Source organism: Anthonomus grandis, chromosome 9 (genome assembly GCF_022605725.1).
Source record: "Anthonomus grandis grandis chromosome 9, icAntGran1.3, whole genome shotgun sequence".
Classification (NCBI taxonomy): Eukaryota; Metazoa; Arthropoda; class Insecta; order Coleoptera; family Curculionidae; genus Anthonomus; species Anthonomus grandis.
Window position 1 is genome coordinate 17128988 of NC_065554.1, and position 26550 is coordinate 17155537.

The 26550-nt window shown below is 30.2% G+C and overlaps 1 protein-coding gene across 2 annotated transcripts; it reads right to left on the reverse strand.

Annotated features, from left to right (window-relative positions):
* Positions 1–25682, reverse strand: LOC126740233 (BUB3-interacting and GLEBS motif-containing protein ZNF207). 2 transcript variants are annotated; one of them, XR_007661847.1, is made up of 8 exons: positions 25447–25682; positions 25148–25356; positions 19068–19323; positions 18879–19012; positions 14595–14809; positions 11387–11546; positions 4809–9282; positions 1–280 (listed from the first exon to the last, which is right to left on the reverse strand). XR_007661847.1 is itself a non-coding variant. In XM_050446166.1 (8 exons), exons 1-8 carry the CDS (start codon positions 25485–25487, stop codon positions 195–197), a joined length of 1224 nt encoding a protein of 407 aa, XP_050302123.1. In that variant the 5' UTR covers positions 25488–25682; the 3' UTR covers positions 1–194. The 2 variants fall into 2 exon arrangements, 1 of the variants encoding a protein (XP_050302123.1); XM_050446166.1 differs by having other exon boundaries at positions 9160–9282.
* Between the last annotated feature and the right edge of the window lie 868 nt (positions 25683–26550).

Here is a 26550-nt window from a genome sequence, read left to right on the forward strand (position 1 = left end):
TGAAGTTACTAGTGTTTACTATTTCTCTCTTTATTATATATAAAAAGGAAAATATAAGAACACAAATTTCGAAATAAGTGAATTAACATTTTTTCTTAAAGCCGTCATCTCATCCTTAAATCTATTTAAAAAAAAATGGGTGGCACTTAATTTAAAAATTAAACTTGCGGATGGTAGAGGATCATAACTGAGGATCATCTGAAACGGGGCTGCATGTACATGGGGCCGGTGGGGAACATGGGAGCCCCGTACATCATTCCGTGCGGCATCTGAATCATACCTAGAAAATCGGGAAAGGTGTCTTTTAATTCGTTTGGAGTGTCATTGGCGATATCATTTTACTTTGCCGCTCTTTCTATAGCGATTTGCTTAATTTCATTTTGGTAAGGACGTTTGTGTGTGAATATACAGTGCACAACATTAAAGAATTTCTTTTCAAACCAATATCTTCCATTATGTTTAATATTTGAATGCATGTGGTATAGCCTAAGGTTTAGGAAGGAAAGTCCTACCAAGGTTGGCATTATTCTACTCAAACAAATTTAAATTAAAAACCATTAATTTTTTTATTATTACAGTTTCTATGGCAAGAATCGCCGTCAATCGAAATGCCTTTTGTATTTTCCTTGGAAATGCATTATATCTATATCACATTATTGAAAAGTAACTATTTTGATTTAATTAGTCGAAATTTCAAGGCCAAAGTAAAACGAATAGGTGCGGCGATACTTTATATATCCGATTGGCTTGACTATAGGCCGGGAATTTTCGGTAGGGCAATGTTTGGTTACTGACTCAGGGAGGCGACATTGAAAGAAAACATCGATGTGAATATCAATATCTACAATCTATGCCATCGATATAATCGAGTAAAAACATCAATATTGTAAAATATCGCTCAAAAATTCAGACTTGAAATGAATGAAAAACATAAAAAATAATTATTAAAATAAGTTTTATGAAAGGCAAAACCTTAAAAATAAATAAATAACTGAACTAGTGAGCACAATTTAGCTTATTACATAAGATTGGACACCGATGGGATTCACCGGATAAGTACGTGACCAATAATAACGTGATGAGTTTTTGCTATTCGCAATTAGCGGCCACACAAATTTTGAGCGTGCAAAGATGATATAGTCCGATAAAATGACGGTCGGTGACTACTATTTATTATCACAGAAAATCCTCGTTTAGAAAAGAAAGCTAAATACATTGATTTGGGGTTGTCTACTTAATCGAAACATGGGTAGTTAGTTTGGTTAGAAGCTGTTTCAATCATTCTCCGACAGATAGAGGTACTATGTATTTTTTAACTTGGGTTTTCCCGATTTACTTTCTCACTCTCGGTTCTCCGATTATAACTGTAGATGTTTAATTAAGAAAATAAAGTTATAAACACTATAAACCTGTTACCTCCATTAATTTAGTGTCAAGTGCCTGAAAAGTGAAACAAGATTTAGTGCTCTTTACAAAATAGGAATTAGGTAGCTATTTATAAATCAAATAATTTCGAGTGCAATATAAATAAAAATATTTAATTGCTTGGGAAGTTTCTTAGTATGAAAATCAAAAGGCAGTGATGGCAATGATACCCATAGAAAGCCAATAGGGAAAACCCAAGATAAAAATACAGATTGCATTTATCTATCGGAGAGTGAATGAAATAAAACAGCTTCTGTAACATATCGTAAAATAACGTGCCGCATCATATTTCGATCAACCTGACAACCTCAAAACAACTCAACACATTGTTTTCCTGCCAGACATTAAAAATTTGTAAATTGGCCGATCATAAATGATTTTGGGGGCCTTGATAAACATCGCATACTATTGTGTTGGTCCAGTTTTTGTATTCGTTTTACTCGTATTATAGTACCTGTGGCATTGTGTTCTGTAAGTAAATTGCCTTTAAAATGTCTTCACGTCGAAAGCCTGACGATTTTAGAAGATTTAAAAAAAACTGATAGCTGGATTCAGAAAAAATCATTGCTTATGTATACGCAGAGGACAATTGTCAAAAATAAAGTGGTAATTCTGCAACTCGGTGACGAACTTAACAATAAACCCAGTTTCAAATTAAATATACTTTGAAAAAATTTTAATGTTAATAGGTATTACATTATAATTATTATAAAATGGTTTAAATCAAATAAGTTAAGATATTTTTAAGATAAAACTGGTCTATTTTTTAAATGGGTGAAAAATGCCATGGAGGTAAATTAAGCAAAGAAAGAGTAACCTGTTTACTTGCAGCCAATACGAGGGAACAAAGAAGCTACTAAATAAAAAGTACTCTTGATTAGAAAGTGTGCCAAACCGCGATGTTTTAAAGAACTTGTGTTTGCCAGTTACTTATAAAAATAAGAAAAGAGTCGGAAGATCGGTGATCTCTTCAAATTACGTCTTCTAGAACTTGATAAATATTTTTATTACATCAAAGAAGAAAACTTTTGATAATTGTCCTGCGGATCCCCAAATCAATGATAAATTAAAATTCTTTCCTTCAAATATGACTTCTAAACGATATTGAATCACATACTTCCATCCCCAAAGTTGATCTTTTAGATTGTGCCGGTGTTTGGAATGTGGATGTGAGCCAGAAGACAATCCCGAATATTTTAGAAGGGACAGTTTTAGAATCAATAACATTTATGATGAGAGGATAAAATTCCATTAGTTAAATTTAGGAATAACATAATTGATGACCATCAACATGTAATCTTAGAAGTTAAAGAGTCATTTAAAAAATGTATGGAAATGTGTAATATAAAAGATGCAACTTCAATGGATCATTTTACAAGTATCGTTGAAAAATCAGGTTTTCAACGAGACCAGTCAGAAGAAGCTATGAAAATTTTAGATGAAAGTGATAAAGAAAATCCAAGGGAAACACCATTACAAAAAGAAGTTTCAAACAGCTTTTATAATTAATGAGAAATATATACAAGTACATATATACAAGTATATATATACAAGAACATATGCCAATATATAACCAGGGTAAAATAGAATGCCAAAGTTTTCTCGAATATAACCATGCTGATTACTATTATGACGTGTTAAGGTATAAAAAAACGGTAATAATGCTTTTGGTCCAGGCTCTGGATTAAAGAGTACGATCAGATGTATCAATTTCAACCTAAAAATATGCTAGTTTATTAATTCAATAATTTCCAAATTATATCTAGCTTTTTTTGAATATATCTGGAACCCTATTCTTGAATTCTGGATAAAAAAGTGACGTTGACTCTGTTTCTTTTTACATTACGGGTAATAAGTGACTTCTATTACAGGATCTATTTCCTAAAATTGAACAGTAAGGCCAAGAAGATGTGTGACAAGGGAACTATTATATAAAATATCGGTCAATAACATTAGACAAAAATCTGTTATGGTCCTGAAATATATTATTTTTGTATCTAATACCTTAAATAAATCTTTTTAATATACCATGTGTTGTAAGGTATGGAAAACTGTTAAAATGCAAACTAACTGAAGTGTGAAATATATAAAAGCAGCTAGATTAGAAATAATTCTGTTATATTAGCGAGTTATCAGGATATGAAATAGCCTATTATTAACATCAAAATAAATGTTGTACACTGTATAAAATCAGTTAACAAGCGTTCCAGAGTATCTTGTTTAGAAAAGATCAGAGCAAATCACCACAGACTAAAATATTTATTATTTTATTTTTTGAATATTGCCATTTTACTTGCTGATATAACCATTTGGTGAAAAACCTGACCAATACTTACCCTAAAGACAAAATAAATATTTCCATAGAAAGAGTAACAAAGCCTAGGCTAAAAATATAAACTAAGTACACATTTCTACATTTATTTACCACCACCGTCCCAGGTTTAAGACTATTATAATTAGGGTGGTTCAAAACGATATTTACTACGTTTTGAACCATCCCGTATGCAGGGTTATTAATTATCTTAAAAGTTACATGTATTATTAGAAAAAAACGGCAATATCCAAAACCAGATAAATCTACGGGTTGTTTGGGTGATTAGTGATCATTCCTCAAAAATCTAAGTCCCCAACTAAAAGCCGGCTTATCTACCTTGGGTCAAACCGTCGTTAACCGACCGACATTTTACTTTTTTTAGATAGAAATGCAGTAAAAATTATGAAATACGTAATAATGAGACTGTTTCAGCTTATATCTTTGAATGGAATGATAACGGTGTTTCCACAAGTCAAAGGTTTCACAATAAAGATAAGATTTCACTAGAACATACAATTGATAATGCTTTAGTAAATTTGCCATAAATTGTATTAGTATGCAATGCGTATGTCGGTAAGTTAAGCCAGGAATTAACCAAAAGTTAATAGCTACGGCCCGCCATCCACCATATCACTGCGCGCAATAATAGTATAGAAAAATCAAATCGACGGATGCAAATATATATAATAATAAATATCATCAATCAATCAAAAAAAAATCAACAAAAAAATGACAAAAACCAACCAGACCACGTCAAAACTAAGCGAGTGACATTAAGTAAATTGTAAAACCGGGTTCGTACAGACAAGATTAAGTGAGATAGTAACGTAATTTAATTTAAATGGCTATATAGACGCTATCTTTGCTAGCAAGTAAACAGAAATTTGACTAAGTATTTTCATATTTTTATACCATGAATGACCAGGCTTAAAATAAATAAACTTATTTGAGATACGTTAAATTAAACAACGTTAACGAGGCGTAATTTTTCAACAGTACGAACCCGGCCTGAATGTTGAATAAATGCAATGCATGCTAACACATAAGAGTGCGTGAATTACTTCGGTACCTGCTCGGTCGTCCCAAAAGATCAGCCCATGGACAACGGGACAACACTGTACACTATACACGAGTTAAATGAGAACAATGTCTTGGTTCTTTTTAAGTTCTATTTTTTTATAATATGACGTTTTCTCAAAAAAATGCTGTATATAATTGCTTAGTTGCATTAAATAAGACAAAATATTACAAATAAACTGCCTTTACAAGTTATGGATATAGGAAGTGGGTAGATATCATTGGGTGGAGTCGTACGATAAACTGCAGCCAACGATTTCTTGAAAAATAGGCATTGGAAATCTGTAAAGAATTAGCAATGCCGATTAAAGATAAAAATCAATCTTTTAAACATATTCGAGTAGATCTTGCTAGTTCTACATAAAACCATAAAATATGTAAGTCTTTATTTAAATGGAAGCCCATTATTATATTTTGTTACATTCTATGTAAATTCTAGGCCCACAGGAACTTTACAAGCTTAAGTATAACCGTTATTGAATAATTTTAGATTTTATGTAAAACAATAAACAATACTTTATTTTTCGAATAAATAAGTAAATAGCCAATATTTCGAAAACTATGAAATTTTGGAATAGACAAATTTATATACTCGTATATTTTTTAAATTCTAAATATGCTAATAAAATAAAACCCTCCTTTTTTCAATCAGAAACAAAGTTTTTGTCAATATAACTTTTTAGGCGAATTTCTAAGCACTGAATTTATTGTCAAATATTAATAGTCTACTCGTGCTAAAGAAGATTTTGGTTTTCCAGAAACCTAACTTCAATTTCCTCTAAAATATCTATGAAATGATCTATTAAAAATAACAAAGAAGTTGCCGGTTTTATAAAGCATTACTTAAAATTTCTAAAAGATGCATTTTTATAAATTAATCAACAAATGTCCAAAGTTTACCAATCAAGAAATCGACTCTATCAGTTCATCATGGGGCACCCTGTAAATCCAAGTATTTACTAGGAAGACCATTTACCTACCCAATAAACTTTTTTGGTTAGCGCAGAAACGGATCTGGTATCTTGAAATCTGTTGTTGACTGCATAACAAAACTCAAATTAAATGTTATTTATCGCGAAATCTACACTTGGCAATTGAATTACTAAGTGCAACATCGCAAGGATGTACGAAGGGGATAGGGATCTATAAGGAGGTCCTGAATTGCAGTGTTCGCAACTTGAACAGCGCGAAAAAAGGTCAAGCTCTTTACACCTAGTGGAAGACGTGAAACTAAGATGGCTCATTGACATTTCCAAGTTCTTCAGCCTGTGATAACTCTGTGAGGCTCTAGAAATCCATTAATACCCTTATATGAATTTCTGATTCCTATTAGAACTTCCAATGCACATAATTCGTTCAATAAGCAGCCGTTTTTTGAGAGTGAACTCTCGAGTTTGGTAGACTTCTATGACCATGAATATCAGCTCCAGGTAAAATATCCTTCGAGAAGTTTGGATATTCTGCAAGAAAGTTGTTAATTTCATTAGGAGAAAAATGAGATAAGCTAACACCTTTACACCTAATCTACAGACATTGAACTAATTGACATTTTCAAGTTCTTTTGGCTTCTGATAACTCTTGGTAAGCCTCCAGAAATCCATCAAGATTCTTAAGTGAATATCCGGCCTTGTCAGTAGTTACGAATATCAGCTCCAGCTAAAAATTTCTTCGAGAAGTTTGAATATTCCGTAAGAAAACTCTTCAATTAATTCAGACCAGGATGAGACGAGTTCAATTTCTTTAGACCTAATCCAAGGCGTAAAACCAAGATGGCTTATTGCCATTCTTTGGTCTCTAGGTGAGGCGCCAGAAATTTATTAGGATCCTTTTGTGAACTTTTGGTTCATATCAGTATATCAGAATCTATTTACGCTTTACAGCTTTCTTAAGGACATGTCTATGAGACAAGGACACTTCATTGGCTTTTTATTAACTCCTTTTGACTTCTGGGAACTTTTGGTCTTACATAAGATGTTTGACATTTTGGTCCTAAGAGTACTTAACTTTTAATTTCCTTTTCTTACAAATGATTTAAGCTTTTGAAGAGAGCTGAAAATTCCAATACATTCAACAATTATTCATCATTCAGATGGGTTCAGTAAAATGATACTAATAATCATTGGAATATTTTACAGTTTTTGCTTTGGTGCACTCTTCCAATGGATGGAATTCATCAATTAATCAAACGTTTTTGACAGTGAATTATGAGTTTCTGGCTCAGGTTCATGGATATGTAACACATCTCTAGTCATATTTTACTTTAGGTAGTGCAATTCTTCTCCAAGAAAACTCTTGGATGTAAATTGACATAGAACCTACATGAGATTTTATTTTTCCACTCGAAAATCTTGCATCATACGAAATAAAGGTAAGGAATCAAATTATCTCCAAACTGAGCAAAGATTTAAGAAATAATTATTTCTAGAAAAAGCAGTGGCGACCATTTTTAATCAAGAATATTCAATTAAAAATCACGTACGTTGAGTTTATCGGTGGGGTCAAATCTAATCAAATTTTTTGACCAAAAAATGCTCTTTGTTATTCAAGTAATAAAAAAATTACTACTAAAAAAAACATTTTTCTTCTTAAAAACTTTACGATTATCTGTTCCAAAAACGAAGTGTTTTTCCATATAAGTTTATAAAGAAAATTAAGGCTTATTCTGAAGATAGAAGGCGCTGTTAAAGTTTGGACACTACTCCCTGTATTAAATATATATAGATATAATAACACACATAATATCATAGGTAAATATAAGTGGCGAAGCCTGAGAGGAACAAACGTATTGGTCATAGTCAAGATTTTATATGCTCCAACAAGATCTGCAGCCATTGAAATCTTCTAAAGAATTCAGTGTCCATTCTACAGAATATAACACATTGACCACATTAAGGACAGCTAAAATTGCTTACCTAGCACATAACAAACATTTTTTTTTCTCAGTATACTACAAAAATTGACTTTTAAGTAGTTTGAATTAGTGCACTTTCAAAATTTTTTATTGACTGGACAATAGGCAGAAGAAAGTTGTGTTGTTTTAGCCAGTTTATTAATCCAGGAATAACACACTCAGTTATATTACATTAACAAAAATAATAAATACATTTTTTGCATACTGCAATCGAAAGAGAATAATTGTAAGTATTTTTCAAATGTCTCAATATAAATTAAATATTCAGCATTTTCTTCAGAAAAGTCATAACGTCTTGCCACCCACGCCAACTAAATTCACGCAAATTTTTATAAACTGAATTCCTAATAAATAAATCTAAATACAAACCAAAGAAAAACTTAATTTTTTGCTGCAAATAACAAATTTTATTCCTTTATAGTGCAACAAAAGATACACATTTTATGTATAAAATAAATATTATCAGTACTACACCTATCTGTCTAGTACATATATAAATGAAACTTTCTTCTAGAAAATGTTAAAACATAAATTGTTCCCTCTTAGTATTTTAAGGCCTTACAAACTAGGCTTAGGCCCTAAAATATTTTAATAACTTCGCACAGATACAGAGAATTCTAAAATTATACCTATTTCTTGGTTTTAATGCAACTTTTTCTATATTAGTAATAATTTTGATTCTCCTGTTATGCCATGAAAAGCTTTTGCGTCATAATTCTTAAAATTAATAATAGTAAAAAAATATATAAAAAAAAGTATCAAAATAAAATCGGACAGTCTATTAGCGTAATTTGATTACTCTACGACTAACGTTACTCTCATTTCTTAAAGTCCTTAAGTTTGGATTTAAAAAATTTCCAATTTCAATTAACAAATATCTCACTTGAAAAAATTAATTTAACAGGGTGCCAAGAATATGGGATCTTAAAAATTAATAACTGTTAATGATATCTTTAATTAATTCCAATCAAAAAATCTAGTTAAGCGCAAAGTAAATACTTTAATTTTGACACTTTTTTAAATTGCCCAAACAAAATTATACCATTTCCCCTGTACAACACCAAAACCTAACAAGTCGACTTACTATAGAAACGAGTACGTATTACACGTATCGTAATTCTTATAAGTCATTCATTCCCAAAGTTTCATTAAGAAACTCAAGGTTTCACAAGCATGTAATTGAAATGATATATACTTTTGATATGAATTTATATCATTTTCTTGGATTTTTTTTGCTTTTAATGCTTTAACTAGTTTTTTTAAGAAAAAAAAATCCAAAATTTACAAATTCCAGATTAAAAACAAATAATGTAGTAAGGCACCCTGTAAAATCAAGTGAGACTAATTGAAATTGAGAAAAACCCGAAAAAGTTTGGTATCTTAAAAAAACGCATTATTCACCACATAAACTCGCTTCAGTATTGGTACATACCTGGAGGCATACCAAACTGGTGAGGTGGTCTCATAAGGGGCCCGCCTATCAGGGGCCCCCGCAGAACGCTCATCGTCGGTCCGGTCATTACTGGACCACCTGCCATCACAGCTATTGGCGGGCCTTGATTAAATGAAAAGAAAAACATTCATTACGACAAGTTTATTGCTAATCAGATGTTTATTATTATTCATTTATATACACTCTTAAAAGATGTTAACTTCATGCCAAAGGGATAAATATTATTATTATTGTTAAAGTAACGCATCATACGCACCATAGTGCCACAGATTGTATTCTGAAAAAGTATGTTAAAAACCCGACTAATTCTATTCTATGGCACTGTTAGTCGAAGATGTATACCCATCATGGAAAATATTGAAATGTGGATAATTAAAATTATACATGTAAATTGAAAATTTATTTTTGCCATAATATATGGAATGACATACATCTATTTTTAGTAGTGTCTATTTTTATTTTTAATAACTTACATTATATCGTTTTAATACATATACAATACATTCTTTACATAAAATTACTCAATTAAGACTGTGAAGTTCTTTGGTTTTTGTTCACTATTAATTGTATCGGTCCGTTTTGTTTTTACATATTATCTGTAGTTTATCGTTATTCATCTCAGAATATCTGATGATGCCTACAGAAGCTCTAGATTAAAGTGCTTCAGTGCTTACATTTAAACTATCGCTTATGTATTTTTTGGGACCCAGTGGTAATTTTCTAGAAGGAAATAGAGTCAAAATAAAAAAACAAAAATTTTTGCTTAAATGCCGACGTTTAGATTTTTTTTTAAAATAAAATCATCCTCAGGACGCTACATAGAATCAAGCTACAAGAATCAAGTCATTAAATTTATGAATATAATTGAGAAATTTCTTCATTAACATCCATTAACTATTGCAATGAAATTAAAAACGCACGGTAGTAGAAAAATATTTTTTATCGTTTACCGTGCGTAAAGTACTCACTTTACACAGTTCCCAGGGTTTATAAAGTTTGACTTTCTATGCACTGATGACAAAAGACATTTTTAGGCACTAGTGGGAAAAAGGTAAGTTAACGTTTATTTGATATTCATTTTATAATTGGTCAAAAATTTGTTTTCTCCTTTTTTTTTACGCACTATTATTTTTGTTTTCTTCAGTCGTAGACAAAATTTTGTATGTTACACGTGTGTAAAATCTCTTTCCTTCTCTTGGGAATCCATAAAAATAAATTCCTGGAAATTAATAAAAATTTCAAAGTCATAAAAAAAGGATCATTTTACACACTTGTTAGATAAACAACTATTTTGTTGTTAAAATTAATAAAGTTCAGAAAATGATATTTCATTTCTTTGTATTGCAGATAATTTCGTCCTAGTTTACAAAATGCACATCTTTAACTTTATATTCTAGACATATTTAATAAAAAATCGGGACTGATCTAGGTAACTTATTTTGAGGGTTCAGTAATCAAATATTAATCATAAACACAAAAAAAACTTTATACGTGCTTTTTGGCCGCTATATTTTATACGTTTTTAAGAACTAAAATTTTAGGGACTGTTTACTAATAAACAAATATCTAGGTGTTGGACTCGACAAACCATATTTGTCCTGTAATAGATAAACCAATTTGGTCTTTGATTGGAACGTCTAAAAAGTCTAATATAATAATATATCTTCTATACCGGGTGGCTCAGGATGAATGGTAAACCTATCATTCCAGTAATTTTTCGATAAACCGAAAGTGACAACAACGATTCATCGATTTAATTTTTAAAAATACACATTCACCTGCTGGAAATCTTACAAACATGGTTAATAAAAAGTTATTTTTGTAAAAATAGAACTCATCCGTCTGATAAACTAGAAAAAATTAGTGTTGAGCGTGGTTCTATGACAGTTTAGAAAGACTTTCAGTTATTGAGAACACATAATATCACACAGTGCAAAAATTCAAAAGGACAGTTTACCTACAGTTCGCACTTCTATAACATAACTTTCTATATATAAGCTCAACAAGAAATCTACCCTCTGGATTATTCACATCTTTAAGTACTTTGTAAAAAGATATTAAACATTTATTAAGTAAAGAACTGCTTTATCAGTCCTGATCCATACTAAAATATTCGTTCCCTAAAATTACATTTTAACTTTAAAACATAAAATACACTTATTATTATATTATACAAATGGGATAGTATATTTTGAAAAATTCTTACCTGAAACCCGTACAGGAAATGCTGCTGCTGCACTTGCAGCGGCTGCCATCCGTCCCATCATTGCCATATGCTGGTGTTGCGCCTCTTGTGCTTTTGCATGCATAGCTGCGGCCTGTGACGCTGCTACTGCTTGTTGTGTGGCTACGACGGATGCTGACATCTGTAAAATATTCAAATACCAGATAGAAAAATTTTTGTGTAGATAAAAGGAAGTATTAAGTATCACAAACCTCAATCTTAACTATTATAAGAAAACTACATGTTTGGTCAAGTCTCAAACTTATATCATGTTTTACCTGGTTGGAAGCATTAGAAATTATACCTCAATTCTTATAAATTAAGTAACTTCTTGATGTGACCTAAGGAAACTTATTTATTTATGTATTTACAGCATTTTACAGACCTTCAGTTCTGATCTCCCAAATGTGGCTTCCAACTCTGAGATACGTTCGTATGCTGACGACACTCAGATTGTACTTTTTTTGATCCTCAAAACACTGAGTTAGCTGAAGAATGTATAAATTCAGATCTTGAGCAGGGTATGAAATTTTCCAAGGATCACAACCTGCAGATTAATCCGGGTAAGACAAAAAATTTTGCTCTTTGCAGGAAGACTTCAACAGGCTAACATTCAAACCAACCTAACTGTTAAGTTTGGTGACACTCCTTACTTATTCAGACAGGGTATACTTCTCTTCAATTCAGATACCATGTTAGCATGTTACTCGCGTATATGTATGCTTTACGCATGCAAACATATTTTAAGTTTTCAAATGTAAAAAAAAATCGTCAGAGTCACTGGTTATGTTAGAAACCATTGCATGATTGTATACTACCCTTGCCTGGATCGAAATTCTCAATTTAGATTACTAGTGCAAAATACATGCTGTCGCTTTCTTAATAATCTGAGGAAATATGGTCATGGGTCGCAATCCGTACTCAGGTTTAAATGATTAGAGGTATCTGAGATTTTCAAATTGCAGTTTTTTGTTTTTCTGTATCGTTTATTTAGGACTCGCATTAGTGTGTATTTATTAGAAAAAATTATTTTCAGAAAAGTAATACACAACAGACACGTTAGGTTTAACACGCTTATGACGCACCATATCACAACCTTGTTTGAACGTTCCTTTACCTTTCAAGCTGTTAGTTTTTGTAATCGTCTTAAATTAAACTTTAGCATTTCTATTTCTGGCTGTTGGAACTTGTACAGCGAGCTGTTTTTGTATAAACAAAGTTTCATTTAGCGGCTGTTGATGTTAATTTTTTTTTCTATTTGGTATTAGGATAGTGTTCCATTACTTAATTTGTAATTTTTTTTTTGTTTTTAGTTTTTAAGTTTGTCAATTAGAAAGATTAAAGGTTAAAGAATGGCCCAAACCTACTCTTCGCCTTTCTGGGGCAAATAATGTAATTTGCTGTTATAATAAGTATATCCTATTCCAAAGTACCTAAATTATATACACTAAGCTAAATAAAAACACTAAAACAATATAAGAACAATAATGCCAAACAATGATTGGTATGTGAGAGCTCAATGATCTTAGCTAATATTCGTCACTATAATAAAGCAGTTATTGAATTACTTAAAAAAGAAGTTGATTATTGAATTACCTAAAAAAGAAGTAATTCAATACTTTTCTCAAATTTATAAATTTAGCAGTACCATAAATCGTCGAACACAAGTGACAAACCTTATTTTTACTTAAATTAAGTGACTGTTACCCAGTTATGATAATTTATAAATAATGTTTACCACATGTCCATAAAATGCTAAAATCTTATCTTAGCTATTAAAAATGTGCTGAACTAAAAAGGATAGTCTTGCAACATAACGTCATAGAAACAAAGGTATAAAATTTACAAATCATATGTCTTAGATAGTCCATTCCTGAGAGTAAAAGGTACAAAATTTCGCGGGATGGCTAAACAGCGTCTTATTTTATGTCTTTTACGATGCTGAAGACGATTCTAATAATTATTTTTTAATCAGAACAGGCAAGAAAAAGTAATAAACAATATAAGTACTACCTTATGTTAATTAGCCATTAAGTTCTATTCTGAGAATTGTTGGTAGAATCATTAAATACATATGAAAATAATAAACTCATATAAAAATAAATGGCTATGATGGAATACAGAGAATAATAACTTCAAAAAAATTCAATAATTTTATGAGTATTTAATTATTCTCCATGATTAACTTGATACTTAAAACAGGGTCTGCTCCTATATACTTTAAAACATCTGTAGTTAACCCTATTTACAAAACTGTAAAAAACTCTAAAATATGGACTGTCCAAAAAGCACATCAGTTTTGAATTCTTTAAGAGTTATTTGATGACATTAAATGTCAAAACCTAGTACCACAGAATACAAAATTAAGTCCCTTGCTTTTTCTCTGTATATTCATTTATTGACTGAGATGATTAAAACAATTCGATGGCTACTTTCAAACTCATTTTTAATGTTAACAAAATGCTAGATATTCATGTACAAAGATACATATTTAATATCTAGGAACAATAATTGATTAGAGCCTCAAATAAAAACAATGTTTATCTAGGTTAAATAATATTATAAAATTAATTTGCAAACTAATTGACATTAAAGTAACATCTAATCTGTGCTTATAGAGCTCGTATAGAATATTTAATAATGTATGCTATAATTGTATTGATTATATTTGTAAGATCATTTTCAGGAAAGAAAAAAATTTTTCCTCCTATCTCACAACTTATGGTGATCCTCTCAGTGACATATTTGTTTATTTTTATGTATGCCATATTTGCACAGTGCTGATAGGACAACAGGTGGGCCACCTTACTCTATAACATCTAATGTTAAGAAAATACAGATCCCAATAACATCACAAATTTGCATCTTTAAGCACCTTGGTGTTAAGATTTACAATATTCTGACAGTAGTAGTGAGAGAAATAGGTCACTGTCAAATAGAGAGGTGGAGAAGATCATAACAACAAATTTTGATAAATTTTCATTGTTCTTTAACTTATTTTCTACTTGGCATATATTTTAATTTTTTGGTATTTTTTGTTTGTTAAAAAGGAATGATTGAAGGTTACGATTATAAGCATTGGAACTCCTAAAATTTAATATGTTTGGTATTTATTTATGTAGAGAAACATCAGCAATTTCTTAGGAATCAAAAATAAATTTAAAAACAGTAAAAAGTAGTGACAACTTACATCTGATGCTACTGAATTTGCACTCGACCCCCGTTCATCATTTTTCAGTCTCGAATATTTCGGATTTCTAGATCGTATTTCTTCTAAGGAAATATCCTCTATAGGGTGTATGATCTTGCTAGAAGCACCAGTGGCCGCGATGGTATTTATTTTGGACGTATCACTAGGACCCGCGGAGTGAGTTGTGGGTGGTGCGCTTATGGTGGCTCCGGACACTAAAAATAAAATGTAAATGTGCTATTTTTGAACTTCCTTTTGAAATATCCTAATAGCATTTTTATTTATTTTGGTAATCCAGTAAGTAAACTTTTTTTATTTTTAGGCAACATAATTTTTTTCTCTAGGTAGTGCAAATATACATTACTTATATATATATAGAGTGGCAACTTTATCTGCAATAAATTTAATAAAAAATAAATGGAGACGCGTTCGAAGAAACACTCGGACGTGTCATTTGGTATTTTCATTTGTTCATGTTTTTTTATAAAAACTTTTGATATAGGGTTTCTCATGTAGCAGTAGCTAATATCATTATTAATCTATTTTTAGATATGTATGGTATGACACTATACATGTGCTTTATGTATACCATACATAAAGCACATGTTGTTTTTCTGGTAAATAGAATATCAAGTTATGTATCCTCGTTTACTGACCCAGGTTGTTTTAGAATGTTCATGAGTTCTGAAATGCCTTTTAATTTTACATACAGTACCTTGCCTTAACAGAGGCAAATCGAGATGCCTTACTTGAAATAATGTGATAACTTCATTTTAGGTTCGCGTCAATCCGATCCCCATTTATATTTCAGAGTTAAAAAGATATATAAGTATCTAAAATACACTAAAAATTGGCACAAAATTTATTGGGAGAGTAAAGGCTACATTATTTTTAAATGCCAGAACGGGTTTAATATTCCAAATATATTCTGGCAAATGACTGAATATGCTTATAGGACCTGAAACAATCGAGCAAAAGGAATGTGGAGCTTATTTGTATTTCAAGTATAATAAATTATTTAATACACTATGTGTTAATCACCAGAATATTTAAAAACTTTAATAAAACATTGCAAAATAGAGATCTTAAAAACTAAATATATAGAATATTTCATGACAGGATTCTCTAAGTGGAAGCGTAAACATAAAAATAAAAAAAACAAAAAGATACTCTTCTTCTTATTTATTTTGCTGAAATTGGAGTTTTAACAATAAGAGAACTCTATCTCAGAAACGTATTAAGTTACATATATGCAGAGCAATAATATTTATAAAATTGTATCTGTTCATTTTCACAATACAAGATCTATGGCACAAGAACACGTTTGTTCAAACGTGTTCATGGCATATCTCATTTGCATTTTTAATCTACATGGGACTATTAAAAACATACAATTTTGATAATAATATTATTACTTTAATTCGTTTTAAAAGATCTCTTGCTTGTATATGTTGTAAAATTTTGTTGTTAATTTAATCTTGGCTAAATGTTTTTTTTTATGAATAAGATTTTACTTGTTATTCTCGTTCATTCTATTCTTTATTATATTTTTAGTTCTTGGCTACATTTTGCTTTTACAGCTTATTTTGCTTTATCTTGATAATGTATTTGTAACTAATTTTGATGATTTGTAAGTTTTGATACCCAGCCTTTTGCAATGAATGTAATTTAAACTTTAATTGAGTTATCCTATGTATTAAATAAATAAATCTGTTGCCAGTTCATTATAAATCCACTAAAAGGAAAATGTATTTATTTCAACCATAAGAAAATAAAAAAATATCCAACATAATAAGCCAATAAGAAAATATCATGGACTTGTTTAAAAAAAAACATTCTAGTCTAAAATAAGTAAAATATCTGCCTATGTAGTAAGCATATTATTTAAATTTTTTAATTGTGGTGTAGCTGATCTCTGTAAATATGGTATGTTTGTATTATAATAAATATGTGTATTATATGATATAGTGTATATTTTTTTTAAGACTGAGTACTGAGATGTCACTTGTCACTTAGGGTACTTAGATGTGAATGATAACCAAGTTCATATCCAGAGGCATAGTTATATAAGTAGTGTAAGTTTTATAAGTGTGAGTTGTAATTTATTTAGTGTATATGCCATTTTGTAATATATTTGAATTAAAATGTAAAATTGCATGGAGCCAACTTGTTACAAACTGACTCTACCTGGTCATCCCATGATAAATGCTTATAATACCTAAAAACTTGCAGAGCTATGCTAAATTAGATTATAAGTAACTTCCCTTACTTAAAAGTAGGCTCCTATCCTGGATAACACAGATAGAGATGAAGATGATAACTTTACTATATTTAAGCAAATACTATTTTTATGTCACTAAAACTTATTTCCCAGCTAAACAGTCTGGTTCCTATTAGATAAATATGATGTCATGTTCATACTTTAGAGCTGGACCTCCATAATGAGATATTTTATGGGGGGTTACTGTTTTCTTTATTTCTTGCTTAAGTGTTTGATTATACTTTGGGGTTTAAGAAAAGTACAGAATTATAAGTAAATTGCAGATTGATTGTAAGAATACATGATGTACATTCAGTAATGAAAAACTTGTACCAAACATAAATGAGCATTTGTCTTAAAACGTACTTCTTTAAAACGGTTCCAGCCATATTTGCCACAATTTTTCACCGATTTTTATAATTTTTACTCCAAAACTTCCGTAAAACAATCCTTTGAAGCCTATCATCGAATTTTCTAAAAATATTTAAGAGATTTTGTTTTACTATAATTTAAATCAATAAAAACCTGTATAAATGTACCATTTTCTTTAAAAAGAGTCTATAATTCGAAAGCAAATTAATATTTCAATAAATCCCTCTGACAGGTCATAGATAATAGGTATGCCATAAAATACTGTATAATTTTTTTCGGCAGTGAGATAAGAACTTATTACACCCGACACCTGTTTTGCAAGTGCTGTATAAAATAGGCTGTGTTGCGTTCATTACTGCATTTATTTCCTCACAATAATTCAAGATACACTTCAATGTATCAACAATAAAATACCAGAATATAATTTCTTTCAGTAGTTTGGGTTTTCTTGGAAACATTTTTGAATCTAGACATCATATTATGGTTTACAAGGTAGCATAACCCCTTAATTAAAAAGATGGAGTGGTTGATCGTGTCGAAGGCTTTCGTCATGTCAAGAAGAATACCAGACTAATTTTAATTCAAGGTTGTTTAACATTCTGGTATTTTCTACAGGAAAGATATTGTTTTTTTTATGAAAAGTATAATACTAGGCAACTTGTGTTTAACTGGAAAATACCACAACTCAAATAATAAGTTAATATGATAGGTAAAAGCTACAAGAATATCATTACAAGACTTTTTGCTTAAAAGAGATTTAATAATATCAAGGATTCTACTTTCAGTGAGAGTGGATAAGAATGTGGTAAGCTGATTCAAAGCATATTGATTTTTTTAAGTGTCTTAAAGTTCTCTGTTACTTTGAAAAGATAGTTAACAAGGAAGTCGTTTAAGCTTTTAGCAATGTTTAAGCTACCTTAAGGCTAATACTGTATTACCATCATTAGTAATAACATCAGGAAAACATTTACACTTTTGATTAAAAAAATTAGTACTTACATTTATAATTTTCCATGAGGTTCCTGTTATATTATTGCAGGCCTAAATCTTTTCATAATTATAGTTTTTCTTTGCTTCGAAGATATTATTTCTGTAAGCCTTTAATCTGTTTTTATAGTGAAAAACTAATCCAGGGTGATTGTGACACTTATTGGGGGTGCAAACGTCTTAACTAGCTGCCTCAATTTTTAATCTGTATCTGTATTTCTAATTCCCTCTAATGCTTCTGTTATGTAAAGAAACATCAGTAACAGTTTTTGTGAATACAAATGCCATCATATGAACCAATCAAGGTAGCAACAAGCGCCTTTATGTTTTTACTATTTATTAAGTAAGAACTATTTATTTTCGTACAGTTAAATCAACGTATTGTTAACGTGATACATCAAACTTTTTAGAATTCTGTTTAGAATATTCTACATGACATACTCTGAATAACACATTTTTATTGTGTGTATTAGTGTTTAAGTGTATTAAGTGTTTTTAATAAAATATGTACATCTGAACATACCAATTGACATATGTGAGCATTTTTTAGAACACATCCTTTTTATTTTCTATTCAAATAATTCCAGGTAAATTTCCACCCTGCATTTAAAATCTTTTCAGTTTGATATAACGTACAGCATAAAGAAAATTAACAATTTGTTTACCTGAATTAATTGGTTTAAAATCGGCACCCACAACGGCAGCTCCAGGAGATGAAGACGGTACAGCACTTGGAAATAAAGGTTTTGGAGGGCCCTGCCCCTGCATCATCATATGAGGGGGTAACATAGGCTGCATTCTAAAAATAAACAACAATTTGCAGGTAATAAATACTGTTAAAAGAAACTCTTTACCCAGGATGCATAAATGGAGGTCCGCCCATATGGCCCATAGACATCATTTGCATTCCAGGTGGCATACCTGGGGGCGGATGCATCATACCTTGCATCATGCCATGTGGCATAGCAGCTGCCATACCAGGAGGAGCATTGCCCAATAAACCTTCAGGTTTCATTTTTTTATTGGCGGGCTCATCCTCATCTGAGGAATCTGCTCCCCTGCTGTTTTGTTTTTGCCTTTCATGCTCTTTTAGGTCTGCTGGAGGGATACCTTGAAAAATAAAGTAAATTTAGACCTTTACTATGAAAAATCTTTAAACTGAAAGAAAAAATGATGAAATCCAGAAATTGTGTCATACTTCTTTGGCAATTATGCTAACCTATATTGTGAGTTCAAAATATGCAAATAAGTAATGGCGAGAAAACCAACATTTAATGAATAAAGTATTTTTATGATTGTAAATTGATACTATTTACCTTTAAAGTAGTAAACAAGTGGCATATTCAAAAACATTTCACAGAAAACTTCCAGAATTTAACCAAATATCAAGAGGAGTATATTTTTAGATCATATTAAAAACACGTTTGGCAAGATTACATTTAGAAATGAGACGCACGTGAGTGTAACCTGTATACGTTCCATGTTGCCTAGTGTTATAATTAAAACTTCTGAAAATTGCTGAAAAACACGTTAAAATATACGCTTTTACTTTCTTATGGCTGTTCAGCATAGTGTGTTAAGGAGTGTTTATATATTACAAGGAAATTATGTGGGATTTATTGGGCACTGGATTTTTTAAGATAGGCCTTGATGAAAAAAATATTTACATTTATTCTTAAAGTAAATATTTCTGTTATTGAATTCTATATACAAAACTGAAAATTAATTTACACTCTCAAAATTTTAATATTATTTATAATATGACTAAAGAGCAAAGTAGAATGACTATGATATATGAGCTTTTTATTATATATTTAAAAAATGAGTGAAATTAAAAAAAGCTGCAGGGTTATCAAGGTGCTTACTAACTAATATTTTACAATGTTATTAAATGAAATGCTTTTTACAGCACAGAAATGTATATTCTAGCAAAAATCACTGTATTTCCTTCAGAATTTCATCAGTAAATAATAAGGATATTGTTTTTTTTTGTTTCTAAGATGATTTATAAGACCTCAATAAACACAGCTCCATACCTATTGGTGAACTACCGCCTTGTTAAATACGAAGCATAAACTGGAAAAAAGTCACTAAATTTCAAGAAAAATTAATCTCCATTTTTCAATTAAGTTCACAGCTACTAGATTAACCATATTAGCTAATTTTTAATTGCTCTTTTAATTAACCTTAATGATGATGAAAATTAAAAAAAATATATTAAGTTTTCCTCACAAAAAACAGTATATGTAGTTTCAATAAAAATGTGACAGTTTCAAATCATGTAAAGTACAAATTTGATTAGCTCTGACACAAGCTGCCTAAGTAGCCATTATTAAAAATATATATAAAAAATTGTTAAAATTCAAATACATTAAATGTATATGCTTTGAACAAAATTGCTGAGAAAACAAAAACCAACAGAAACCAACAAGATAAAGAGGCATGACTGGAGGAGAATGTGGATGGAAATGTGAACATAAAATTAATCTCTTTAAACATAAAATTAATACTCTTTGCCTGATTTCATTTCATAAACAGTTTTCTAAGAAAGTTATTGTGCTGCCAGTAGTCTTCATTGCAGAGTATTAATTAAATAAGTTTAAATATCACAATCATCAATAACAATTATACAATTATTTTAGATTAGCCAAGAATGAAGACTATATCAATCCTGTTCAACCCATCAGATTCTCTTCAAAAGGTTTTATATACATAGAATTTACATGGTACTTGTAGGATAGATACATCATTAATCCTTTAGTTAATACCATCTAACATGTCTCAGAATTTAAACAAAAAATAGTGGTATTATTATATTCAAGTTGTTGACAAACCCTTCCTAGATCTACATAATATTGATCAAACTTAACAAGTATCATAGTCTGCATAGTAATGACTAATGATTCTTTAAAATGCCTTTAGAGCTAATAGTTCTTATCTCAATATCAGGCGTATATGTCGGCTTTGTTTGTCATTTTTGTATTTTTAAAAACAGGGCTTCAATAATTTGACAAAAAATGGATCACTAGATTTAGAGGGATGAGACAATCAAAGTGTTTTTTAACAGTTAACCATCTTGTGAAAATATATACATTCTATGTGTTTTCCCCCTTTTTGACAGTGATGTGGCTTTCAATTTATTAAATCTAATTTTAACAAACTTTAGATGTAATGTCTCACTACCCTATCTTTGCAATAATTATTTACTAGTGATGTAGGAAGATAATATTCTCGGCCAGAAAATTCATGCCAAGGGTTCTGAACTGTCAGCTAAATTGCTTATTCTATTACTTCACATTTGAAGAAGGCAAAATAAACATAAAAGTTATATCTTTTTAATATTTAATTCTAATATTTTTTTCTCATCCCAAAAATTATTATTCTTTAATCCTATAAATACCTATTTTGTCACTGATGAAATCTTTTTTTGCTTTGGCTTTTAGATTATATACCCAAATGCTAATTAATGAGTAGAATGATGTATTTTGTAGCCAAGTATAAAAAAAGTAGCCAAAGTATAAAAAAAGGAAACATGGTGTAAGAAAATTCCTACATTTATCCCCTAACCTCTTTCCATCTTTACCTTATGAATCCTATCCTAAAAACAAAAACAAAAAAAAACACACACATCTATTATAAATCTTGTATGATTATTGCTATCTCTTATAATGATGCCTGAATGTACCAAGATATTTGTATGCACCATTAGAATCAGGTAATTTTTTAACTATATTTCGCAAGTTGTTATCTGATCAGTAGTAGTAGCAAACCGAATCAAAGTATGAAAATTATCAGTAATTTAGTCATTACCTCATAAGTCTTGCAAATCTATCAAAATTATTGGTAAATAAAATTCTGCTCTTTTTGTTACATTTTTTATACTGTTCATACATATTATGTAGATCTAATGCCATTGCATATTTCATTATATAAACTATAGGAGCTAAATAATCTAAAAAATAACTAAATGTTCTGCTCTGGTAAAATGATGATGGTTGACAAATTTTTTAAAATTTTGATTTTCTCAATGTTACAAATTTCTGCATTAAATAATAGTTTTATTTAGAATAACCTGTTTCTCTTAAATATTTTTACAATAGAGATCCATTAAAGACAATCCATTCAATAGATAATCCATACCAGAGAAAGGACTCAACCAGGTATCTGTAAACTACTGTTAGGAGTTTGGTATGGAGATATTCTCTTAGCAAATACAATGTTGAAATTAACATTTTGTTTGTTCGATATAATATGTCTACATCAAATGTTTATCATAGTTGGGTCTGTTCTCACTTGTTAATCAAAATAGGCCAGAAAATTGATTTTTGACAGACTTAAAGATCTGCTTCCAGTAAAAACAAGTACTGTGCTGTCAGCATAAGATGTAATTTTACCATTAATATCCAGTTTCAACAATGAGTTTATATATGTGAAAAAAAAATGGATCCCAAAATCTATTTAAATTGTTTGAAGTTGGCTGAATGTTCCATTTAACCTCAAGTATTAAGTGATAATTTTTAAAAAAATGGAACACTGTACCCTCGACTCCATAATGTGAGTGAGAATTCATCAAAAAGCTTTTGGCGAGGAAGAGTATTAAATGCCTTTGCCAGATTCATGCCAGACTATGAATTTTTATTGTTATGCATATTGTTAGCAAAATCTGATGCTAGGGAATGCATGGCATCTATGATACTAATTCTAAATTTTATTTTTTTCACCACTTTTATAGATTGGAATAACCATAGATTCTTTAAAGTGGGTTGGTATTTTACTTGTGTTAAAAGTTTTAGTTCTAATGTAGGACAGGCCTGATTATATCAATAGATTTAATTAGTTTTGCACAAATGCTACCCTTAGTTTTTGCATTAGGGGCATCATTTATAAGGCTGTAAATACTTTTTATTATCAATTTATATAATGTATGTTAACTTTGTTCCGAGTACTGTGTGTGTAAAAATCACTATTTGTCATATTTATCCAAGTGGTTCATTGTATACCGTAGCAGTAGAAAATATAAAAGCATACAGGTGAAGGTCTAGTCTAGAAAAATTACACTTCAAAATATGGGACCAGGCTTAAAAATGTCAGTAATTAAACTTAACCCATCCCAATCGAACAATAAAAGCAATGGAAAATGCATTTTTGAGAATATAATATTAGTGTAAAAAAATGTACTGATTATTGTAAAATGGCATTATAGGAACATTTCCAACAAGTTGCTCCATAATGCAGGAAAGACCAAACAAACAATGTTCTCTATGAGAGAAGTGAATGTCCCAAATGAAGCTGAGGTCACCTTTTCAAGTAGAACTTTAGACCCCTTAAGCTGCAATGGATGAATCACATAAGTAGTCTAGCTGGAAAACTTAAGATGTATGTTCTCCTGAATCTCTCTCTTGGAAAGTATCTGCTGATTTTCTTCATGTATCCTATTTTTTCATGCTCATATTGCATATTGCTTGGTGGCATTTGGCAGAGGTTAGGAGAACATTTGGGCTCCAGACAAGAGCTATATGAGTGATTGCAGTTCTGGGGTACAGGGAAGATTGTGTGCCTGTATTTCTGTATGAATCTTTGTTATATGAAAGAAAGAAAGAAAGAAAATGTGCTATATTACGTAAGACAAAACAAAATCTTGTGTTGAAGCATCCTAAAAACTAAAAAATTCCAAATTCACTTTAAATTTCAAATTTCAAACAACATAACATCTAAAAAAATTTACCATAAATTGTACACACATTACCAAAATTAATTATAACAAAACAGATTGAAAAAAAAAGCATCTTCTTGATAAATTGGATTAAAAAATAAGTAAAGCTGTCAATAGAACAGAATTTAGAGAAAGTAAATTAAAATATTTAATAGGAAACAAAACTGAAACACTAAAATGATGTCAGAGCACAGGTCAAAGGGTATCATTAAAAAAATTGTCAAGGCTATAACATGCCCTGGATAATAAAAAGTGATTTTAATTTCTTTTTGAATTTCTGTGAAATGTGAAACAAAATATCTAGAGGTATGGGACACACAAAGATGTCCAATTTTATTAAAGTCAAAATCTGCTACAATCATAATGACAACTTGCAAAGAGTCAAGATGGACCAAGATATTGGGCTATAAGACTTTTTAATGCTCTTCCCTTAAATTTTAGACATAAATCTTTTGTTAGCCTTAAGAATACAGCTAAGAACTTACAAATAGAAAATCCTTTTTCTTTTTATACATATGAGGAAGGTTTTTATCACAATTTTAATATCTTACAAATCTAAACTTTTAACCTTGTAGTGTTTATAAATAATTTTTTTGTGTATGTTTTTAAAAGTGATACTATTGCTACTGTTAGTTTGGGCTCTAAATGTTATTATATATTTTTCTTTTTTTATGATGTGTGTAAACACTTTATTATGTATTAACATTAATAAAGATTGATTGATTGTTTCTTCCCATATTAATGTCAAAACTAGACCTTATTTTTAAATATTATAAAGTGCAGTTTTAAAAAGTTAGGTTGGGTTTATAATTCTCCGTTCAATTAAATTGTATAAATGACAAAATTATTTTTTTTGTTTGAAAAAAGATCCACTTAGAAAGATGCTGATCTGCCATCAAAATATTCTTTTTCTGGTAAAATTATGTAGAATCAAGCCTTAGTTGATAACTTTCGGTGTGATTTTGAAGAAAAGACGCTAAACTAGACCTTTACGAAGTGTGGGACTTTTACAACATTTAACAAACATTTCAAAAACAGTCTGTAGACATCTAAATCAAAGAGTCTCTTAATAGAGTCTGAATTGAAGCTTATAAAGATATTGACCAGAGATAATGTTGAGGACTACTTTTCATTTTCCTCTATGTACATTTGTTTTTTATGGCCTGGCAACACTGTTGTACTTTATGATCTAATAATAGCTGAATAAAATAGGATACTTACCCTCCATTCCATAAATCTCTATATCAACATTGGAACGGTTCGGCAATGAGTTGGGAACTTTGTCAATGGTTTCCTTATGAACTTGCATACAATGTATGGATAAGCCAGGACCTGTATACAACTTCTTGTGACAAATGTGGCACTTAAAGTGCTTTGCTTTTTGATGTTGTATAAGAATTTTTTCGTCATCAAATTCCCTATTACAATACCTAATTTACGTTAAGAAAGCAAATTTGTTCTATTAATATTTTTTAATTGGGGCGTTAAAGTAGCCCATTTTAGAAGTTTAAAAAGGATACCAGCACCAAGGTTTTGCTTGCTTCTTCTTCTTACGGCCCATTTTGCGGGTTACTTAACGGACGTAATTTAAAGACTAATTAGTTCAGATCACAGTGGGATTATTAAAGATTATATAAAACACAAAATTTTAACACAAAAATACAAATATTCAGAAAAAGAAAACGAGACTAATTTATCAAATATCAATAAAACAAAATGGCAGCTTTAGAATTGGACATTTTGCAATCGCGCTGGCACTAGCGTTTTGCTTTGACATGAATGACAAGTGACGTGAAGAATGAGGAGACATATCGACGCCTTTGAATCCGTTTTTACAGATTTCTGTATTTCCGCGGAGTTTCTGGCAATTTCTATTTGTACATGTTTCATAAGATGGGCTGAGAAGATATGGGAACAAAATACAAGAAATGTATTTTTACGCCCTAAACAGAAAGTATTTTAAAAATCACTATAAATAAATAATAATAAGTAAATTTATTTATTTGCTAACAAAATCTATCTAAAGCCCAGACATGGCATACCGTCACCAGTACATTTAAAACAATAACTTCAAAACAATTAAAATTAAATTATTACAAGTAAAATTTTAAAAATAGAATAATTGATTTTCTTATACAAGCAAGGAATTCAAAGCAAAACTAGTATTCTTTTTGAATATTGCTTAAATCACAAATACTGAAAACTCTATACATCATGACCCCAAAAATGTTTGGAATTGTTTGTAAATTCCCCTGCAGATTTAGAATGCTTTTGCAGGTTTCTTTGGTAGCGTGTTTAACGGCTCCTTCCACTCCATATGCTCATTTCAGTACAATCTGTTTAGTTTTTTTAAGGATGATATATTATCATCCCTAAAAAAACTAAAAAATAAGCAGACTGCAGAGTTTATATAATAGTTCCTCCTTTTCTCCTAAGTGATAGTGCTTCTGCTCTCACTGAACCTCTCTTCATAGTTTTCATTTTATCACTACTCCCAAGGTTTGGAAACAAGCAAAAATTTGCCATGTTTTTAAGTCAAGAGAAAGAAATATGGTTGAGCACTATCGCCCAATGTCCATTTTGTCCAAATTTTCTAATGCCTTTAAAATATACATTTATAGCAA